General features: G+C 33.0%; 1 protein-coding gene and 1 pseudogene across 1 annotated transcript; one reads left to right on the top strand and one right to left on the bottom strand.

Annotated features, from left to right (window-relative positions):
• Positions 1-8,778: 8,778 nt before the first annotated feature.
• On the bottom strand, positions 8,779-10,879 carry LOC120206869 (probable indole-3-acetic acid-amido synthetase GH3.1). Its single transcript, XM_039206445.1, has 3 exons — positions 10,535-10,879; positions 10,353-10,454; positions 8,779-10,270 (listed from the first exon to the last, which is right to left on the bottom strand). The coding sequence occupies exons 1-3, from the start codon at positions 10,852-10,854 to the stop codon at positions 8,899-8,901; spliced, it is 1,794 nt and encodes a 597-aa protein (XP_039062376.1). The 5' UTR covers positions 10,855-10,879; the 3' UTR covers positions 8,779-8,898.
• A 6,329-nt stretch (positions 10,880-17,208) lies between these two features.
• Positions 17,209-19,633, top strand: LOC120206804 (annotated as a pseudogene).
• Positions 19,634-20,191: the final 558 nt, after the last annotated feature.

Below are 20,191 nucleotides of genomic sequence, written 5' to 3'. Positions count from 1 at the left end.
ACTCATTGGTTAGGAAAAAAAAGAAAGGGTAAACTACATTTAACAATCACTAAAACACTGATATGAGCGATGGCATAGAGAAGTTATTTCTAAACCATCACAGAAACTACATTTTAGATATTGTATTTTATAGGTCTTAAGTTAGCATTAGTATTAGAAAAATAACAAGCACACTTGAGTAATTCAAGTATACGTTGATATAAAACTATTTCTGTTGTCATGAGGATTTTTTTGAGATGTAGTTTGCAAATGGAAAAAAAGAACGACATAAAACTGTTTTTCCACAAATCATGTCAACCCCATACCCATTGTTCTCACATCGTCAAGGGATCTCTAGGGATTTGTATCACAAAAAACTGTTCTAAACCTTTTTAAAAATGTTTTTTTTAGATTAATAAGGTAAATATAAAATAATATTTAAAAAAAATAAACCTTGAAAAGAAAGTGAAACGGTTAAAAGATATAATTTTGATGTAAGTGGCACATTTTCTTAATTGAAAACTGAATATATACTTTTTTTTTTATAGAGAAAATAACCTCAGTGACCAAAAATTCTAGATAATATACGGTTTTGATCAACTTTTTTTGGATTTGCGAAAATGACCAACAAAATCGCAATGCGATCTCTAATTCGCATTGCGATCTCCACTATCGTAAATTCGCGTTGCATTTCGCATTGCGATAGTTGAAAATCGCGTTGCGATTTTCCATTTCGCGTTGCGAAAGTCTACAGTTGTCGTTGCGATAGTCTACAGTTGTCGTTGCGATTTTCCAAATTCGTTGCGAAAATTCATTGTGATAGTTAAAAAAAAAGATTTTGTTTCTTAAGAATTTTCTCTAAAAAGATAGTATCCGTGCGGACGTGTCAAAGACACGTATTACCACGACCACGACCACGACCACGACCATGACCCGACCCGAGACGGACGACGGCGGCTGCGGCGCGCGAGAGTCCCCCTTGTTCTCTATCACTCAACAAGAAAGTGGGAAAGCCAAGCCTTAAATACCATTCCCAATAGTGTTTCCAATACTATGTGGGATTGAGCATTACCAACACTTGTTTCAAATACAATCTTGTTTCAAATACAATGTGATTATTCAGGAAACAATTAACAATCATACACCTTAAAACAACTGAATTAGCAACTAATTGCATTAGTATTATATGATTAAATATGTCATAATTAAAAGTCAATCTACAATCAATCGCGATTATTGCAATTTTAAGCAAAACATTCAAAAATAATATCACTATTTAAGGCTCAATCCCACATAGTATTGGGAACAAGTGTTGGTAATGCTCAAATCCCACATAGTATTGGAAACACTATTGGGAATAGTATTTAAGGCTTGGCTTTCTCACTTCTTTGTTGAATGATAGAGAACAAGGGGGACTCTCGCGCGCCGCCGCCGTGGTCGTGGTCGTGGTCGTGGTAATACGTGTCTTCGACACGTCCGCGCGGATACTATCTTTTTAGAGAAACAAAATATTTTTTTTAACTATCACAACAACTGTAGACTATCGCAACGCGAAATGGAAAATCGTGTTGCGATTTTCAACTATCGCAACGCGAAATGAAAAATCGCGTTGCGATAGTTGAAAATCGCAACCTTTTTAGAGAAACAAAATATTTTTTTTAACTATCACAACAACTGTAGACTATCGCAACGCGAAATGGAAAATCGCATCGCGATTTCCAACTATCGCAATGCGAAATGCAACGCAAATTTGCGATAGTGGAGATCGCAATGCGAATTAGAGATCGCATTGCGATTTTATTGGTCATTTCGTAAATCCAAAAAAAATGGTCAAAATCGTATATTATCTAAGATTTTTGGTCACTGAGATTATTTTCTCTTTTTTATAATGCGCGGTGAATCCGGATGTCACATGGATGTGTGGTCTTAACATGTGCATTAGATGCCGATGTGTTCTTTTTCTAAACATTTTAATTCCCTTATCTTATTTCAAATTATTATTATCCGATGCTTTGCATGATTATACAAAATACATTATACAGTTGTACTATCCACTTAAATTGAAACCCAAAATAAAAAATACTAATAATGGAAGACCAAAATATGTGCATAGTTATTTAAGTTATTATAATTTCTGGTGAATTCAAATAAATAATTAAAATCAATAGTTTAATTTGGTTTTTTAACAAATCTAATTTTATTTTTTAAATAATATAAATATTTTTTTCTGTCCGTTTGTTTTTTTATCTTTGTGATCGACTATGACATTAATTTTGATGTCGATTATCGATTGCTGATATTTTTTGTTTTTACATTATTTTATTATAACACATATTTGCTTTTTTTTTCTTTTTCTCTGTTTTTTTTTAATTTTTAACAGCTATGCTTTCATGACACATTTTTTTTGTCTTTATATCACATTTTTTTTTACATTTATGTCACGTTTTCGATTGTTTGACGGTTATTTTCATTTATCATTTTTTTTAAAGTTGAATTTGACATCGTCATAACTGCACTGCAAGTAAATTTAACCAATCACATCCCGCTATTGTTGGAGTACCCTTACGAGATACTCATGTTATAAAATATAATAATAAAAATTTTGAATAAAAAATTGATAATATTAACTTGAAAGTGATATATTGATATAATAATCATACATTGATAATAAAAATATCTATTGAACATAAATATTCATTTGAGTTAATTTATTGCTCACATGTAAAATTGAATAATTATTACATGTTTATTATTACAAATATACATGTTTATTATTATAATTATAAATGTAATTTTATTAAAGGTAAAATACATAAATAGTCATCTAATTATATAGTATTGTTATTCAATCCCCGACTATTAAAAGTTAATGGAGTGTTGCTTCATTGAATAAATAACATACAATTATTACTTATCATATATATGTGTAATGTTTATATGATCTAACAACCTGATTGAGACCTAAAATGGAATTTTTCTTTTATTGGTAAGTCATTCATCTCGTTTTTTTTGTTTTTGTTGATCGGCGACAATACTAACCTTAGTGTTGGTTTTCGATCGTCGGTATTCTTTATTATCATTTTATTTTCTCCTATATTTTTTTTAATAAGTTTGCTTGTATGACATATTTTCCCATACCTTTATGATACGTTTTCTTTTACCTTTTGATACATTTTTGTTGTTGTTGCTTTTTATTTATTTTTTTCTAAGGGTTGATTAGACATCGTCACGACTAATAAAGATGACACTTATCTGTCATATTATTGATCTTTCCTTCTTTAGACCCTCAGATTGGATACCCATTATGCGTTTTTAGATAGCTTTTCACGTCGCTCGAGTCTGATTTACGGTTTGTCTGTGGTCTTTCAGTAGCTTGATCATCTTTTGTGGTTCGTTTGCCAATGCGATTAGATCTATTTGCATCTATCTTTGTTCGAGTTTTCTTGGTTAGATTTTAATATTTCCTTGTATGGTCTTTATAATCTTAAGTTGTTAGTTTTGTTTCAATGATTATAGAAAGTTGTCCTATTTATGTGCTCAATTTACGATTATGATTATAAATCTTTATTTTAGTTTGAGATATTTTCTATTTTGAATAAAATTAATGATTTTTTTTATATTAAAAAAAACAAGTCGATAGGTAAAAGTACAATAATGCATTTATTATGTGGTTGAAAAATATTATGTTGTAATTATAAAGACAAATTTTAAGAGATAACTTTTTCTTTCACCCCGACTTGGTATAATTTCAAGTCAAGTTTAATTGATAAGATAGAATTCATTAGTTTGACTAAAAAAAATCTTATCATTCGATTTGATTTAATCGATTAGCAACTGCGTAGAAATGTGATTCTAATGCTTTGTGTCGGTTTAAAACAACATAGAAAATCATTTGACAATGATTTCATGGACCAAACCTTATCAAGAGATATCGGAAATTAGCCCCATAGTAGATTTGATGGACCCATCCAGGACAATTTCCTTTCTTTTCTTTTTCCCAGTTTCATATGTTGTTTTGAGAAACATTGTAGATACTATGATAGTTCAGGGTCTCATGATGAGCACTTGTTGGTGGTAACGCTACTTGTGATATGTTGAACTGCAACGAGTATTTCAACTGATGGACTGAACCTAACTTGATGAGTTTGTGTTATTGGTGACACCTAACATATCCTCGATTATTCTAAAATTGAAAGTTATAAAAAACGTAAATTCATCAAGTGATCTCACTTATAAAAGAGAATATTATTTTCTATGGAGATTTTGGGTTCAAATAGTTGTATCTGTAAGTGTATGTACGCTTATAATCAACCATCGCTATTAAAAAAAACCAAAAAAGCGCGTGGAAACATTGTTATTTATGATATAGTATATAGATGGAATGTGAATGGGGGGATTAGTTTAGACAAATGATTGCTGCTCTGTATCTTTAATAAAAGAATGTGCTTAAATGGATGAAACCAAAGTTATTGCATGGCACCAAAAAAGGGATTAAATTGAATTTGTAGTCTAGTGGACCTAAACAAAATGAAAGAGGGGGATATGATAATTGAAAAGAAAACCTAAAATCAAGAGAAGAGAGAAATGGGTAGGGCTAAAGTGCAGATGAAAAACAATTGAGAACACAACTTATAGGCATATATATAGCTTTCGCCTAAAGAAAAAGTGGGCTTGTCAAGAAAGCTCTTTGGGATGTGGAGGCTGCTCTTCTTATCTTCTCTCCAGCTGGAAGCCTCTTCCTTTTCGATGCCAACAAAAGGTTTCATTTTCTCTTCTTCTTTTCTTTTTCACATCCCTCCTTGAGTTTTTATCTCATTTGACTCATTCATATTTTGTATTTTTCTTTTTGGATAAATCCTTTAATCTTATTAGTAATTTGATTTTCGGATTTTGTATATAGATTCGAAGAAATTTTGCAGACGTTTTTAGAAGCAAATCGTATTGTTCAGCCAACTTCATATGAACTTACCTTTGTGCCATGCCATGTAAAAACAAACAAACAAACTATATCTTACCCATTACTGATGCTTATTCATTGTTAACAAATAATTAATTACTATCGTATGTACTGAGTCAAAACCTATATCATGATATGAAATTTAATAGAAACAATGTGATAAAAGATATACAAATTAAATTCATTCTTTGTCCTTTTAGGCTATCTATATATGAGTGGAGAGTGGTGATATGTTAGTGATGTTCATATTTAATAAAATACAAGTCACTTTAAATAATTTACTATATATTAACTCAAATATTTGAATGAATCAATATTATATATATATATATGTATGTAACTGAATTTCATAAAATAATGTGTATAAAGAGATTTCTCATTTGTTCAAAGATATTTTCAATTTACAAATCTTACAAAAATAAATATATGTATATATAATCAAATTAGTTTTAATCTTTTATAATAATTTGGTTTCGGATTTAAGTTCTTAAATTCTTGAAAAAATTAATTAAAACCTTAAATATTTTTGCATCTAATTAAGTTTATATATTCTAAAATTTCATCAATTAACTCTTTTAGTAAACATTGACCGTTAAATCTATGTTTTTTTTAAAAAAAAAATGGAACCTTAACAAATACATTTCTTTAAACATAGCTCACAACTTCCATGGTCCAATGTAATGAATAGTGCATCAAGAATGACCATCTCTTCCTCATTAAATATGTGAATTTCCCTCCATAAATAAATCAATTGAAGTTAGGTTCAGTTGTTTAACAGTCACTACATGTCTTCTTCTTTCCCTCTCTGACAAACGATTATCTAAGTCTCTTGTATCTTATCACATAGTCTGTTTTTTCATCAATCTCGCACAAGACATACAAAATTTTCATTACCATATGCCTCTGAAAACGAATTGAAAAATCTTCATCAATATAACCTTTTATATCTTCTCTTATTTCCTCTCAAGTAGAGGTTGAAAGAAGAAGCCAAAACATTAATCGTAAGTTTATTACCTACATTAACGATTATAAACCCTAATTTTAAACTAATCAATTAATCGATGACTTTCACAATTTCCTATAATCTGATGAGTTTGTCAATCCTCCACATCTCTTCTATGATTTTGTACAAAATTCTCATATTAATAAATAAAAGATTCATTCATATAGTTTTAGTTTTTAAAATGGTGATTGCACCTCTTTCCTCAGTTTTCACCCTCATATATTTTTGGTCCTTATCAATTTAAAAAAAGTTAGTGAATTATTATGATCTAATTGTAGTTTATCAGGTTCTCGTTTATCTTCAATCACAGTTTCATGTATTGTTGTTTCTTGATAGTTTTCTTCATTTAGATCTTCAAGATCTATTTTTTTTTATTCATGTATATCTAATCATGCTTGATACTATGCTCTTTATTCATTGCTATGGCTGGCATTTAAAATCTTGAAAAGTAGTTAACTAAATACTTGCCAAAAAGGCTTGATTGGAGTAATACTTGAATTTAATGTTTATGATAATATGGAATAAATTTAAATATATATATTTAACCCTAGTTAAAATTTATGGCATGCATATAGAATATAGACTAGAGTTGTGTGATTCCAGGTATTATATTGGGTGAAAGGAACCATAATCACAAATTTTCCGATATACTTTATGGCTTTGGTGTCGTGAATGCATTTGATGCACAAAAGGCAAGTGGCCAGGCTATGATACCACGAAGTCTGAACTACAATTTGATGAACTGGCCGTCACACAACAATCTTCAAGCTCCAATAAATTTTACTGATGAATCAAATGCACTTCAACAACCCTCAAGGTCTTTAATGAAAGTTACTCATTTTGTTAAGTTATTTATTGTACCTCACTCACACACAATTTACATCTGGTTTTGATGTTTGCAGAAATTTAGCATCGCCAATGAGATATCTTCATCTTCAAGAGTATATTGATGGGTATATGTACCGTCCATCGACGTCTGGGATTGCCAATGCAAATTTCCCTCCTAGGAATATGGGCAGCATACAACAGGTAAGACTAAACATACATGATGATATCTTATATTCAGAGATAGACATATGACTTTATGTTAGGAGACGGATTTATAATATTTTAGGATAGACAAATTTATAGAATTTTAATATAGAAAAAACATAACATAATATCAATAGAAAATAGAAAATATAAAAATATATCTAAAATATATGAGAATTTAAAATTTTTATACGAGACAATCACCCCTCGATCATCACTGTGTATACGGTTAATTAACCCATGGGAAGGGAATGCCTTGGGTACATGCAAGTTAATTGATAAGTATATGCATTATTAATTAGTTATGTAATTAATACAATATTAATTGATTTTATGTCATGTAATATCTACAGGGAAGGGCAAGAGGTAACGAAGCGGGGAACATGAGCGGCAATAATTCAAACCTCAACTCCGTCGTATGGTTTCTCGATCCGCTGAAAGTGAAAGAGCAAAGGGGACATCACCATCTCCATTATCTTTGGCTCTAGCCGCCTCAATTATTAGTTTCCTAAATTCAAGAAAATAAAAGAAATCAGTGGTTTGTCGACTGATTTAATCCAAACCCAAATTCCGTTTTAAACCATATTAAGCGGTATTCAAAAGATTTTTACTTTTGGAAGAAAAAGTTAAAGACTTTAACAATAAACAAGTTGCCTTTTTCTAAAACCGTGTTAAAAGAATGTCGTGCATGCATGTTCAGAGCTTCTTTAAGTTAAAAGCTCATTTCTCTTTTAATAAATTTCAATTAGGTCTTTTCTCCCTTTAAATTGCTATACATAGATAGTGAATTCATAATTTCGGTATGCTGGTTTAGTTTTTCTGTTTGCTGTTTGTGAAGTTATTGCTTGCAAAATATGGTAAAGAGACGTGATTTTATATTATATAAACCAAAACATTCACCAAATCTATAAGTTTACAAGGATTATTTACCTTAATTACATTTACCAAATCTCATTTTCATTAATTACTTAATTGTTCAGCTTAGTAAACACTCACAAGAAAACAAGACTATGTAGAAAATTTTGCAGGAAAACAAGTTATTAATTAAGTATTCTCGTTATTATAAAGGTTTATTATTTAATATATTAATGGTAAATTTAAATAATTTTATTCTAGAGTTAGACAATATTAATGTTTAAGTAATTAATTGATCACTAACCAGCTTTCTAAAATTCTGAGCCTCGGATTTACATGGAGTATTGCTAAAAATATTAAAATAATAGTAGTAGTACACTGCACACAAGCAGAATAAGGAAGAAAGAAACAACAAACAGATCTAAGACTTCGTAATAAAAGCAAGAATCAATCCACGGAACCTAAATCTCTTACATCCCTCCAAACAAATGACTTCATCAGCAACTGAAACATAATCTGTCATCAAAACAAATTCTATCATCAGAGCATTTTTCTAATAAATAAATAAGAAGTGATATTGGAATATGTAGCATGTGAGCTAAATCCATGCAGAAAACGGCTTTGAGATTGAAATAAATAGACATAATAAAATAAAGCATGGAAAACATCATTACAGTAATTTCATGTTCTTGACCTACTTGTCTTTAATGTCTGTTCTTGATCATCGTTATGATAAGGAAGAAAAGACAGATCTAAGAAGCAATTGCAAGGGAAGGGACCAGACAGTGACAGAGAGATGCCAGATGCAGTGGACAAGAAAACCCAAATACATTTACATATCAACTTATCTTTATTACACAAACATAATGAAAAAAAAGAGACTTTTAAAACATAATTAAATTAAAAATTGTACAACATAAGGAGACCACTGTTACTTGTTTGATTTTTTTTGTTGCCTTTTTGCAGTAAAGATGCTGTTGTTTTTTGGTTGGTTGCAAGGCAGATTATTTCTTCAACTTTTATTCCTTTTTTTCTCCAATACCAAGTGTTGATGCTATCAGGCAAAGTGTGCTCAACGACGTCGTTCAGGTTCCCAGTGTGGTAAAGCTGGACTGAAATGCTTAGAAACCACCCTTGAGTCGAGAAGTTCCATGATGGGTGTGAAGCTTACACATCTTGGAACTTTGTATTGGTTTATGGAAGCTCCCCTTGAAATTGCATAGTCCATTAACTCCTCAAACGTGCCGTTTTTCACCACCCTTATCTCCAGTGGACCGATTGAGTCTGCAACTCGGCATTGACGGTATACTACGTTCAATGATTCCTCCATTTCGAAGCAGCACTGGATCAAAACTTGGTCGGTCGGGGTGTTAGCAGCGTCTTTCACGAATAGTTCCCAGTAAATGACGTAGTGGCCGGGTATATGTTTGGTGTCCGCGTAGCTCGTGTATTCAACGACGCTGGTGCTGAATTCCTTAAGCAAGACCGAAGCGTTTTCTATGGCTTGTTGCAACTCGGACTCATCGGTTTTGTCGAAATCAATGCTCAACAATACATTCTTTCTCCTAATGAAACGGAATTGCGGAGCGGTGTTGTGAAAACCGGTGACTCGGAGGATATCGCCGACTCTGTAACGGCACAACCCGGCGTAAGTGGTGACAATGAGCTCGTATTCTTTGCCGACTTCTAAGTCAGCAAGATCGACGAGGCGCGGCGGTGAGTCACGAGACAGCTCCGGGGCGGATGATTCATGAGGCAAGAACTCAAAGTAAGCCATATTTGGCATGATGGTGTATGAAACCTCGGATGGTTTACACATTGGGTTGAGATTAAGACCAAAATAACACTCGGACGAAGCGTACATGGTGCAAGCCATTGGCAAGCCACCACTGTAATATTCGAGGGTGGGAATATATTGAGCCATGGCTCCAGTTACGATCACATCAAGGTACTTGGTGTTGGGCCAAATCCTAGTGATGATGCGCTCCCAGTTCTCCTCCGAGCATTCCTTGGTAACGAACGCAGCAAGTCGAGGGTTAGGTTTCAAGATTTTGCTCAAGCATTCGCGAACTGAAGGGTCCGTGACTTTAGGGTTTAAGGTCCCGGTTTGGATGTCATGAGCAAATTGTTTCCAGTTGACCTGAAGGAAACGAATGGCCTTGAGTAGGCCGGAAGCGAAGACGGCACCGACACGAAGGACCTCTTCCCTCATGATCAAGCCGCAGAGCATCTGGGCGTACATGCTCTGGATAGAGTCGGGGCAAAGAATGGTCTCGTTGGGGCTGGTGTACATGTTGAAAGGATCATATGGTCTGTTCTTGAAGTGTTCACTTTTGTAGTAGCTGGTAAGAACGGGGCGTGCCACAAGCCCTCCTGGGGTCTTTGTTTCAGCTTTTATAAACAAGAAATAAAGACCCTTCCCTTTGTCCAATCCCGGCACGTAACTATCATCAAGAAAAACACAAAAACATCAACCTTTTGTATTCAACCAATAACATAAAATCCCAGGGCTGCAAAAATACTCACAGGTTCATTACGGGCATGAGAAGGCTATACAAAAGTTGACGACGATCCAACTCTTCATGAATAGTTGGCATCAGCTTCCTTTCCCCAGCAGAAGTCCCAGAACTGCAAATTGGATCACCAAAACTACTTCATAACGAGTACAAAAAGATATAAAATCCCATAGTTAATGCTAAAACTGGTACCTGGTGAGAAACTCCGAAATGGGGTGAGAAGATAAGATGGGAGACTTGTCACCATTGGCGATACGTTGGATCTCAGGCTGAAGATCCTCGTAAATGACAACAGGGATTTTGGACTTGAATGTTTCCCGGTCCGTAGCTCCATTGAGGTTGAACCGTTTGAGGTACTCAGTCTCGGCATTTCGACTTAAGATCTCACCTAAAACCCTCTCTTGAACCGAATCAACATTCTTCGTCATCTCTTCGATGAATACAAGAGCTTTGGCATCTTTCTCACAAACGGAGGCGCCAACTGCAGAGGGGAGAGTTGAATCAACAGCCATTGAGGATGAAATATAAGCAATTAACAAAGCAAATGGATTGCTAATTAAAGGCCAAGGTGTGGGAGAAGCTGGGGGAGGTCAGGGTTGCTTATATAGAGGAGGCAAGCATTTTGTGTGTGCCACGTCGGTAACTTGTAGAGCCGAAGGAATAGTTTGTGTTTTGGAGGGAAGTCCATGGAATTATGTGTTCTGCAATTACATCTTTAGTGTCCCCTAAGTGTACCACGGGAAGGGGACACGTGAGCCCCGTGACACGTAATTTTGGTAATAAAAGAACCCGACATGTGGGTCCCACGTGTAGTGCCATGTCAGATTGGTCAAAGCCTAAACGTCAGCCGGACCACACGCGGCTCTTTTTCTGGTTCGGCTGTTGCTCGATGATGGCGACCCTTTGCCGGCTTTCCCTAGGAGAAGAAAAATAACAGAGACGGCCGTGCCTAGGCTGCAACTTGTTGTTGCTTAGGAGGGAGAAATTAACAACTACTACTATACGACTTTGATTAATAAAACCCTTTAATCATTAATTAATTAATAACCTTTCAAATCAAATTGGAATTATTTAAATAAAATATATTATACTTGTAAGAACAAAATACTTGGCATTAAGGTCGTCGCAGCAGTCGCGTGAACGTGACTGATACGTTTATTTTTGGTTTTTAAATATTATTTTGAAATTTAATTATTTTTATTCATATATAAATATACGTGACATTCTTTCTTAATGAATATTAAGTATAAGATAATTAGAATTTGTGTTTTGTGTAATTTATTGTGGTTGATGTGGAGATTCACTAGTAACAAATTTATATGACGACAGTAGGTGGGGATTTTTGCATTTGATTATATAATCATGCATGGCAATTCCATTACAAATGCCATTGTTTTCTCCACCATCTTCTGGGAATGACTTTTATTATTATTATTATTATTACGATGATGATGATGATGATTTCCTTGCAGGTTGCCATTGACACATATATTTGATTATAAGATTGATTGAAAATTCACAAATGCATATATCAAACATTGACATTAATACATGGGCAACATAGGGGGGGGGGGAATTGCTTGCTTCAGCCTTCATGGATTCATATTTGGTACATATTATCAGCAGATAACTTTTTTTTTTATTTGAAAAATCAGTGCATAAATTTCTATTTTAAAGAAAATTCACACAATCATAAAATGGAAAATCGATAACTATTTTGATAAGTTTATTTTAATTTGTAAATGCAATTTTTGAAAAAAACTAATATAAAAGAATAGTTTTTGATTTCAAACAGTTTGTCAAGCGAGGAACTCTGAAAAGTCGAGAATGGTCCATATGGCATGTATCTTGAATGAACATCATAAAAATGGAGAATTGATTGTGGGGAGTGATATCGAAACATCTATGAACAGATAAGGAAATGTTGGAAGAAGGATCGACTACATCTTCAAAATTTATCAGATTCTATATATATCTTTGAAAAGGCTCATTTTGTGACAAATCAGCTTTCAAGATGCCATTTGATTCAAGAAGCTGAAAATAAGGTTAAATTAATTTTTCAACCACTGCAAATTTGCTTTTAGTAGACATAAATTACTAACTATCCACAGACTTTAAAAGAGAAAAAAAAATGTTGACTAGGAAGTTGATGATAGAATATCTGGAAGGTTTCTTTATGAAAAAGATCATTCAATTTGATTAAAAAACAAAATTAATCTTTGCTCGAGATTTAATTCTGTAATATATCGATTTGAGTTATTATTTCAATTGAGTCGAAATTATAATCGTCTCGATGCTTTGAAAATACCATACGGATCCATCATATATATCAACCCCGAGTCTGTTAAACTTAAGCTCAACTTGACCCTTAAAGATAAATTAGTGAGTCCGACAAGTTAAAGAATTATAGCCCGAAAGGTTAAAGAATGGAGGAATAAGCAAATTGCGATCGTGAAAGTTATTTGGAAGAATTTGTTGGAACCACCAGCATGAACAAAATAATAATAATTTGACGATCATCTGCAGAGATTCATATATGAGGAATGAATCGAGGTGATTAAAAACGTAGAGGTTCTATTATAAATCGATCACCACAAAGTTGATTCCCAAACCACAACAATAACATCCCGACCTCTACTCAATTGAAATAAATATATTTCATTTTTTTTTATTAAGACCAATTTTTACAGCTACGAATTTGTGCATGATCAGGTTCACTGCATTTGCAAATTTGCACATGTAAACAAAACTGGTGTGCATGTTATATGCTTATATTTTGATTAGAAATAATTGGTTCAAGGAAAATGACTTCCATGTGGGATACAATTTTAATCAACTATTTCCTATTTGAGGGCGACAATTCAGAGTCAAAGCTATACATTCACTTATATCTGGCAATACAAAACCAATATGATGTCTTCCCTTCAGTATTGTCTTCCAAATTATACAGTCACTGTCCAAGACATACCCCAAATGCTTTGTCAAAAAAAACAAAAAAAGGTAAACAATAACTCATCAATAGTTAAAAGGGGAACGTTGTTTTTCTTAGAAGTCTTTAAGTTTGAGTAGATACGTTTGTAGAGTGTGTTATATCGATTGTTAAGAAAGATTTTAAACAAATAATACCTTATGACTATTCAAGATTAAATAAAAAAATGGCAAACCAAATATGAAGAGAGTTTGAACAAAGAGGTACAAGTTACAACCACTGGGTTTAGTACAGAATACGACATGTTTTTATTTTCAAGTTTTTGATATATTTAAGTAACAATACTTTGAATGAATTGGCGTTTTGGCTGCATTATTCTTCCATTAGTTGCTTGTCAAAGTGGTTTATGAGAAGCAACTAAAAGATAAATTGTCGCCTGCATGCTTATCCTTGAAATTCATATATATATATTGATTTGTGAATGAGGATTTGACAGCAAGACTTGTGTACATCATAATGATTATCATGCATGCATGTGTGTAATCTTTTTCTTTCTTGATTTAGAGACAACATCGCTATTCTTTTCGAAATGAATACATGTATCCTGGCTCGTGAAACATCTTTTTTTTTCTTTCGATAAATTACACGGCTTATTACTCCTTTATCATCTCATATCTATTATGGTCATTGAAAATACTTTTTTTTAAAATGTAATTATTGAATTTTTATATTACTCATATTTTTATTCATTTCATTGTTAAATAATCAATAGTATTATAACATGACAACTTATACCAAAACGGCATCGTTTCGGATCCATACATAAAACAAATTCAATTCAAAACAACATCATTTGGTTTCCTATAAAAACATAATTTTATCTCATTTTCCCTAATTTCTTCTTTCTTTCTTTCTTCTTCTTATTCCTTTTTTCCTTTTCTATCTCTCGACCAAAACCAACATAGAATCTAACCATTGTGCTGGCCGTCATTCTGGTCATCGTCATCGACCACCACCGTCATCGATAAGTCTCAAAATATCACATCAAACTCGTTCGACCCTTCTGAATGCAAATCCATTGTTCCTTTTGTTGGAAAATAACCTAAATCCACAAATTGATACCATGGTCGTCGTATGTCGTCATGCTCTGGTCACCATTTGCGTTGATAATGGTGTCGAAAGAAAGCTTTTCCTCTTCCTTTCCAATCCTTCGATTTAGATCTCCGTGAAACCAGTCCAAAAGTCAAGAAAACTAAATTAAAGCCCGAACCAAATAGCCCCAATTTATTACTTTTTCACTGTTTGATTGTTATCTGATTGAGATATGTTATTCTTTATTAGACGTGTCGTGCTTTGACCGTTGGGATCTATGATCGGAAACCTAAATATACTAGAACTTGGGAACTTCTTGGCATTAATTTTTATTTTATTATCGTATTATTTTAAATCTATGATTGTTATCTGATTGAGGTTACGGTGTTAGGGTAGAAAGTAGGGTTTGGTGATTTTAATTTTATTATTTTAAATCCTTATTTTCATTAAATATTAATAAAAAGAATGCCATGATAGAATAAAAAAAATAAAATAATCCATGTCATAACAAATTTTATAATTTACATGGTAGAGTGATCAGAATATGAGTAATTTGAAAGTTGAATGATTAAATTAAAAAAAATTAAACTTTAGTGAGTAAAATAAGATTGAAAAGATAACTGTGTAATTTACCATTAAATATTTCTAAATACAAAGTTGAATGTAACGCTTTTTCCATTTCCATTGGTTTGCTAGTTTCCCTGTCAACAATATATTATTCACATGGTTTCGGTTACATTTCTTAGCTTACAGGCTCCCTCTCAAAACTTTTAGATTATATAACCAATGAATACATTTTCTATGACCTTAATTGAAGAGGAAAACACACACACACAAGAAGTCAGATGATCTTAAATTATCTAAATTACATGTAGAGAGTCTTTTATTTAATTTAATTACAAATAATTGATAAAATATTAAAAATATCATTTTAGAGTCGTATGGATTTTTTATAGTCTTCATTAAATAAATTTTATCTTGAATTCTCAATGTTCAATTGAATTGTTTTTAGATGTGTTATAAAGATAACCGACAACAACTGATTATTTTATAAGAAGATATATTAACAAAAAAAATGTTTGAATGTCATTCAAAATTTTGTCATAAGATTTCTAATATTTTAAACTTAAAAAATAATTTTAATATCTTAATCCAAAATAATTATTTTTATTCCTCATAGTCTGATATCACTAGGACATGGATTAAATCGTAGCATAGTATATCAGATACCACATGTTTGTCAACATTTCCAGGTTTTGTTGGAGGGTGGAGACCAAATTGTAAGCAAAATCTTTGCTTGATTTTATTGGATTAATCAAATACAGATTGGAATCTATTCCTAGACAATGTTTTTAGATATCTATAATATTAAAAAATTATATAATCTAACTTAATATATCATTTTCATGCCCCTAGCTAGGGTTAATTTATCCTAGATTGTATAATATACAAGCCCTGAAGCGAGAAAACATGCAACCGGAACCCTAATATCACCATACTTGCATTCAAAATCAGTTGAGCAAAAGAGCTTGAATATTTGACCTTTGGTCTTGATATCTATAACAGCTATAAAATATCAAAGTCTTGGCCTTTATCTGATATATTGTTTCTTTTTGCTCAGTGTCCCACAAGCCATTTATTTAATTATAGGCTTCTAAAATGGCATCGTTGATTTAAATCACCGAAATTCATCACACAGATGGAATTATAAGTCAAACAATCTATGAAGGAAGGTTGTATGTTTAGGTTTATAGACTCATAATACCACATGGAGAGGTGCTTTCTACGTTCATGATCCAATTGGTTTTATTTGGTGGGTAAAACTGCAATCTCTTCTCATATTCTCGGCTTACATAATCAGGATGGAACGATAGAGTTGGCGGAGATGATCGTTCCTTAAAATTTTAAATTCTCATCTAATTTATATTTTTTATTTTTAAATTTTTTAAGGTACTCTCTTTTAATTTTATAATTTCACTTTTCTAACTAAAATCATGCCTATGTCTTACACGTAATAAACATCCATAGGCTCATCTTCATAATATAGGGAATAATTTTAAGGACTTCCTTGTGGCCGAAACTATGAGCCCACTTTGTTAGTCAGCCAATGTACTTTGAATTTGGAGCATAGCCCAAATTTGTTAGAATATTTCATTTCTACCATTAACTATGAGCCCACTTTGTGCAAAAGCTGAGGTCCCTGCATTTTGATAAACTGTTGCATTTTGGAACATTTATCTTTAATAGTAATTCTGTAGTTGTCAATGATAAATGTTGCAAAATGCGGTATTTTTATAGTTTCATTGCTCGAAATTTGTTTCAGAAGATTTCAAACTCCATTAAATTTGGCCTTGTGAAAGCAAAATGCCTATTTAGATAAAAAAAAATGTAGACAATGTTTTGATTGTGAAGAATACGTTTTGTTCAGTAAGCACTGCAGAACACATGCTTTTTTCTTGGTATAGTTTTGGATTGATTGCTTGAATTGGTATTGCAACTCATTGATGATTTGATAATGCGTTTTTTACTCATAGTTTTAGACTTGTGTACTTTGTTCATATTACCAGTGTAACTTTGATTGTATTTGAGTAGTAGAATGGACTCGGAATCTGCTGATTCCTCCTCTCAACCTCAAATTAAAGCTTCTGATGTTGAAACCGTTTGCTGATGTTAAACGGTCAACTAATACGATTGATATGAAAAGTCATTTACTGCCATATCTTCTTGGACAAGACATTTTCAATTACCACAGTCTATAGCACCGCCTTAGGCATCTCAACCTGAAAATGCAAGGACCTCAGCTTTTTCACGACTCACCAGTGGCCTTGGAATACGGTAGCAATCGATGACTCTACCACCAGATAACCGTGCGACGGGGAAGACGAACAACCTATGGACGGGGGCGTGCGGTGCTGGTGGAGGAAAGCTGTGGTTTTGGCAGGTTGAAGAAAAGCAAAAATAAAGGGGTAATTCAAAATTTGTCCCTAAAGCGTTTTTGATTTACAAAAAGACCCAAAATTAGTATTTTACTTAAAGTTCAAGGATTAGAATAAAATGTAGCATTCAATGTCCCGGTGACCAAAACTTAATCAATCAATTCCATAAGTGACTAAAACTTATTGAATTTGGTGAGCAAAAGTGTATAAAAACGAAAGGTAAGTGATCATTTCGGTAGTTCAACGTTTATTTTATTGATGCAAATGATTTGGATTTGCTCAAGCATTGTAAAACCTGAAATTTGTTATTAATTGCGTTTATTTATTGTCATATAATCACAACTTTTTTATTAAATGCGTTTATTTATTGCCCAAGAACGACATCGTGTTAGCCAACCGCCCTAACCTGCTGTTGAGCAAACACCTGTCTTATAACCACACTACGATAATGGGCGCACCGTACGGTGATTATTGGCGCAACCTACGTCGTATCTGTACCATCGAACTCTTCTCACCGTATCAACTCAACAAGTTATCCGGTATCAGGAAAGACGAAGTACGAAGATTATTGTTGAAACTACCTCGTAACTCAAGTCAAGATTATGCCAAAGTGGAGCTTAAATCGATGTTTGTGGACTTGACACTCAATAATCTCATGAGAATGATGGTGGGAAAGAGGTATTGTGGTGAAGATGTGACGGATGAAAGTGATGCAAAGGAGTTCAGAGAGCTTGTAGCAGAGGTGGTTGAAAATTCTGGAGCAGGGAATCCGGCAGATTATCTTCCGGTACTGAATTGGGCTATGAATTATGAGAAGAAATTGATGGGGCTGTTCATGAGGGTGGATGGTTTCCTGCAAGGGTTAATCGATGAGCGTCGAAATGCAAATGGAGCAAATATGATGATCTATCATCTCCTTTCTTAGAATCAGAGCCTCACAACTACACTGATCTGACTATCAAAGGGCTTATACTCGTAAGTCAACTTTTGCCTGTTTATTTAAGGATTAATTGCATTCTTTTCCCGAAAGTTTATTCAAATGAAACTATTATTATAGATCTCGAGTGTTCCCATTTTGAAAATTGTTGTTAAAGGTTGATTCTAATTAGACATTAGGTTAAATTTTATTGGATAAATTACTTATTTAATCACCCACTTATTTTCGTGATTTCATTCTGATCACGCAATTAATATTTTTTCCAGAATCACATATAATATTACGTTTTGGGCACCCGTCGTTAAAAAACGAACGGTGATGCTGACATGTCACCATAAGTTAATATCACATCATCATTGGAAAAAAATTATCAGATCAACCGTCTTGTTTATTTTTTAATGACGAGTACACAAAACGTAACATTAGACATGATTTTGAAGAAAACAATAGTTGGGTGATCAAAACAAAATCGTGGAAATAGGTGAGTGAGTAAATACGTAGCTTACCCAATTTTGAGATTTATGTTATAAAGATGATTTTATAAGTATGATGAAATAGTATTTTGGGAACACCAGGTTTTGATATATACATTGAATTTTTTGAAATACTTTTATTTAAACCCTTGGTCACCTCTATGTTTATAGTGGATCATCGTTCTTTTCATTTGTAGAGGTAAACAATGATGAATTATGTTAAATCTTGTCTCTTACATATGTTTTATTTCGTGTTATCTTCGCTATAATTATTTTTTCGTACCTAATTTCCTAACAATTGCTATGTCAGGTTTTACTTCTCGCCAGATCGGACACAACGGGTGTGACATTAGAATGGGCCATGTAAAACCTACTGAATCACACAAAGGTATTGAAGAAAGCCAAGGCAGAAATCAATAATCAAGTTGGTGAGGAAAGGTTAATGGATGAATCAGATATGGTTAAACTACCTTTCCTTGGAAACATCACGTGGGAGACCCTTCGACTATACCCGGCTGCCCGACTTTTAGTGCCACATAGAACATCCAAGGAGTGTTGCATAGGTGGATACGATGTGCCTTGCAACACCATCGTGTTAATCAATGCATGGGCCATACAAGGAGACCCTGGATTGTGGGATGACCTACGAGTTTCAAGCCGGAAAGGGTTGAGAATGGAGGCAAAGATGATGGGAACAAGTTGTTGGCTTTTGGTATGGGAAGGAGGGCTTGTCCTGGGGCAGCCATGGCTCATCGCATGCTCAACTTAGCTTTGGGGTCTTTGATACAATGCTTCGATTGGAAAAGGGACGGTGACCAAGAAATTGATATGACTGAAGGTAAAGGAGTGACCGTGCCTAAATTTGAGCCACTGGAAGCCATGTGCAAGGCAAGCCCCATCCTCGCTGCCCAAGATTTTCATTAAGAAGCTTGGAACACTTCTATTTACTAGGAATTTATATGGTGTTAATGGTCTTTTGATTTTCGTTTTTCTTTTAGTGTTCAAGACTTTAATGTATTGGAGTTGATTGAGTTATTATTACAACATTTTGGAGCTGAAGCTGCATATTTAATCGCATCACTAAAAACATATTATTAGTATTTAATCGCATCAAAACTAACATTTTTTTGTTACAACAAAACTAACATTTAAGTAATTATTATTAACTGATAATAGTATCTTAACTGATTATTATTACCAGATAATTTAATCATACTTGTCCCAAAAGATGTATAGACCACGTGCTACTTTTTAAAATGATATCTCTAAAATATTTTATAATAAGGAGAAATTATAAAATATCAAAAAAAATTATACTTAAGTTTACTAGTCCTGTTTTATAACTCAAACTTTATTTGAAATTTTTTCTAGTCGAGTTTAAGAAATTTGAGTTGAGTCGAGTTGTTCAAAATTCTGTTTAAATTTAATTGTAAATATTCATAATGTTATGGTACTATTTAATTTCAATTTAAATGGTTTTTT

The sequence above is a fragment of the Hibiscus syriacus genome, unplaced genomic scaffold, assembly GCF_006381635.1.
Source record: "Hibiscus syriacus cultivar Baekdansim isolate YM2019G1 unplaced genomic scaffold, ASM638163v2 tig00014064_pilon, whole genome shotgun sequence".
NCBI classification, from domain to species: Eukaryota; Viridiplantae; Streptophyta; class Magnoliopsida; order Malvales; family Malvaceae; genus Hibiscus; species Hibiscus syriacus.
The sequence above is the reverse complement of the archived record's forward strand: the minus strand, read 5'-3'. Positions and strand labels throughout refer to the sequence as shown.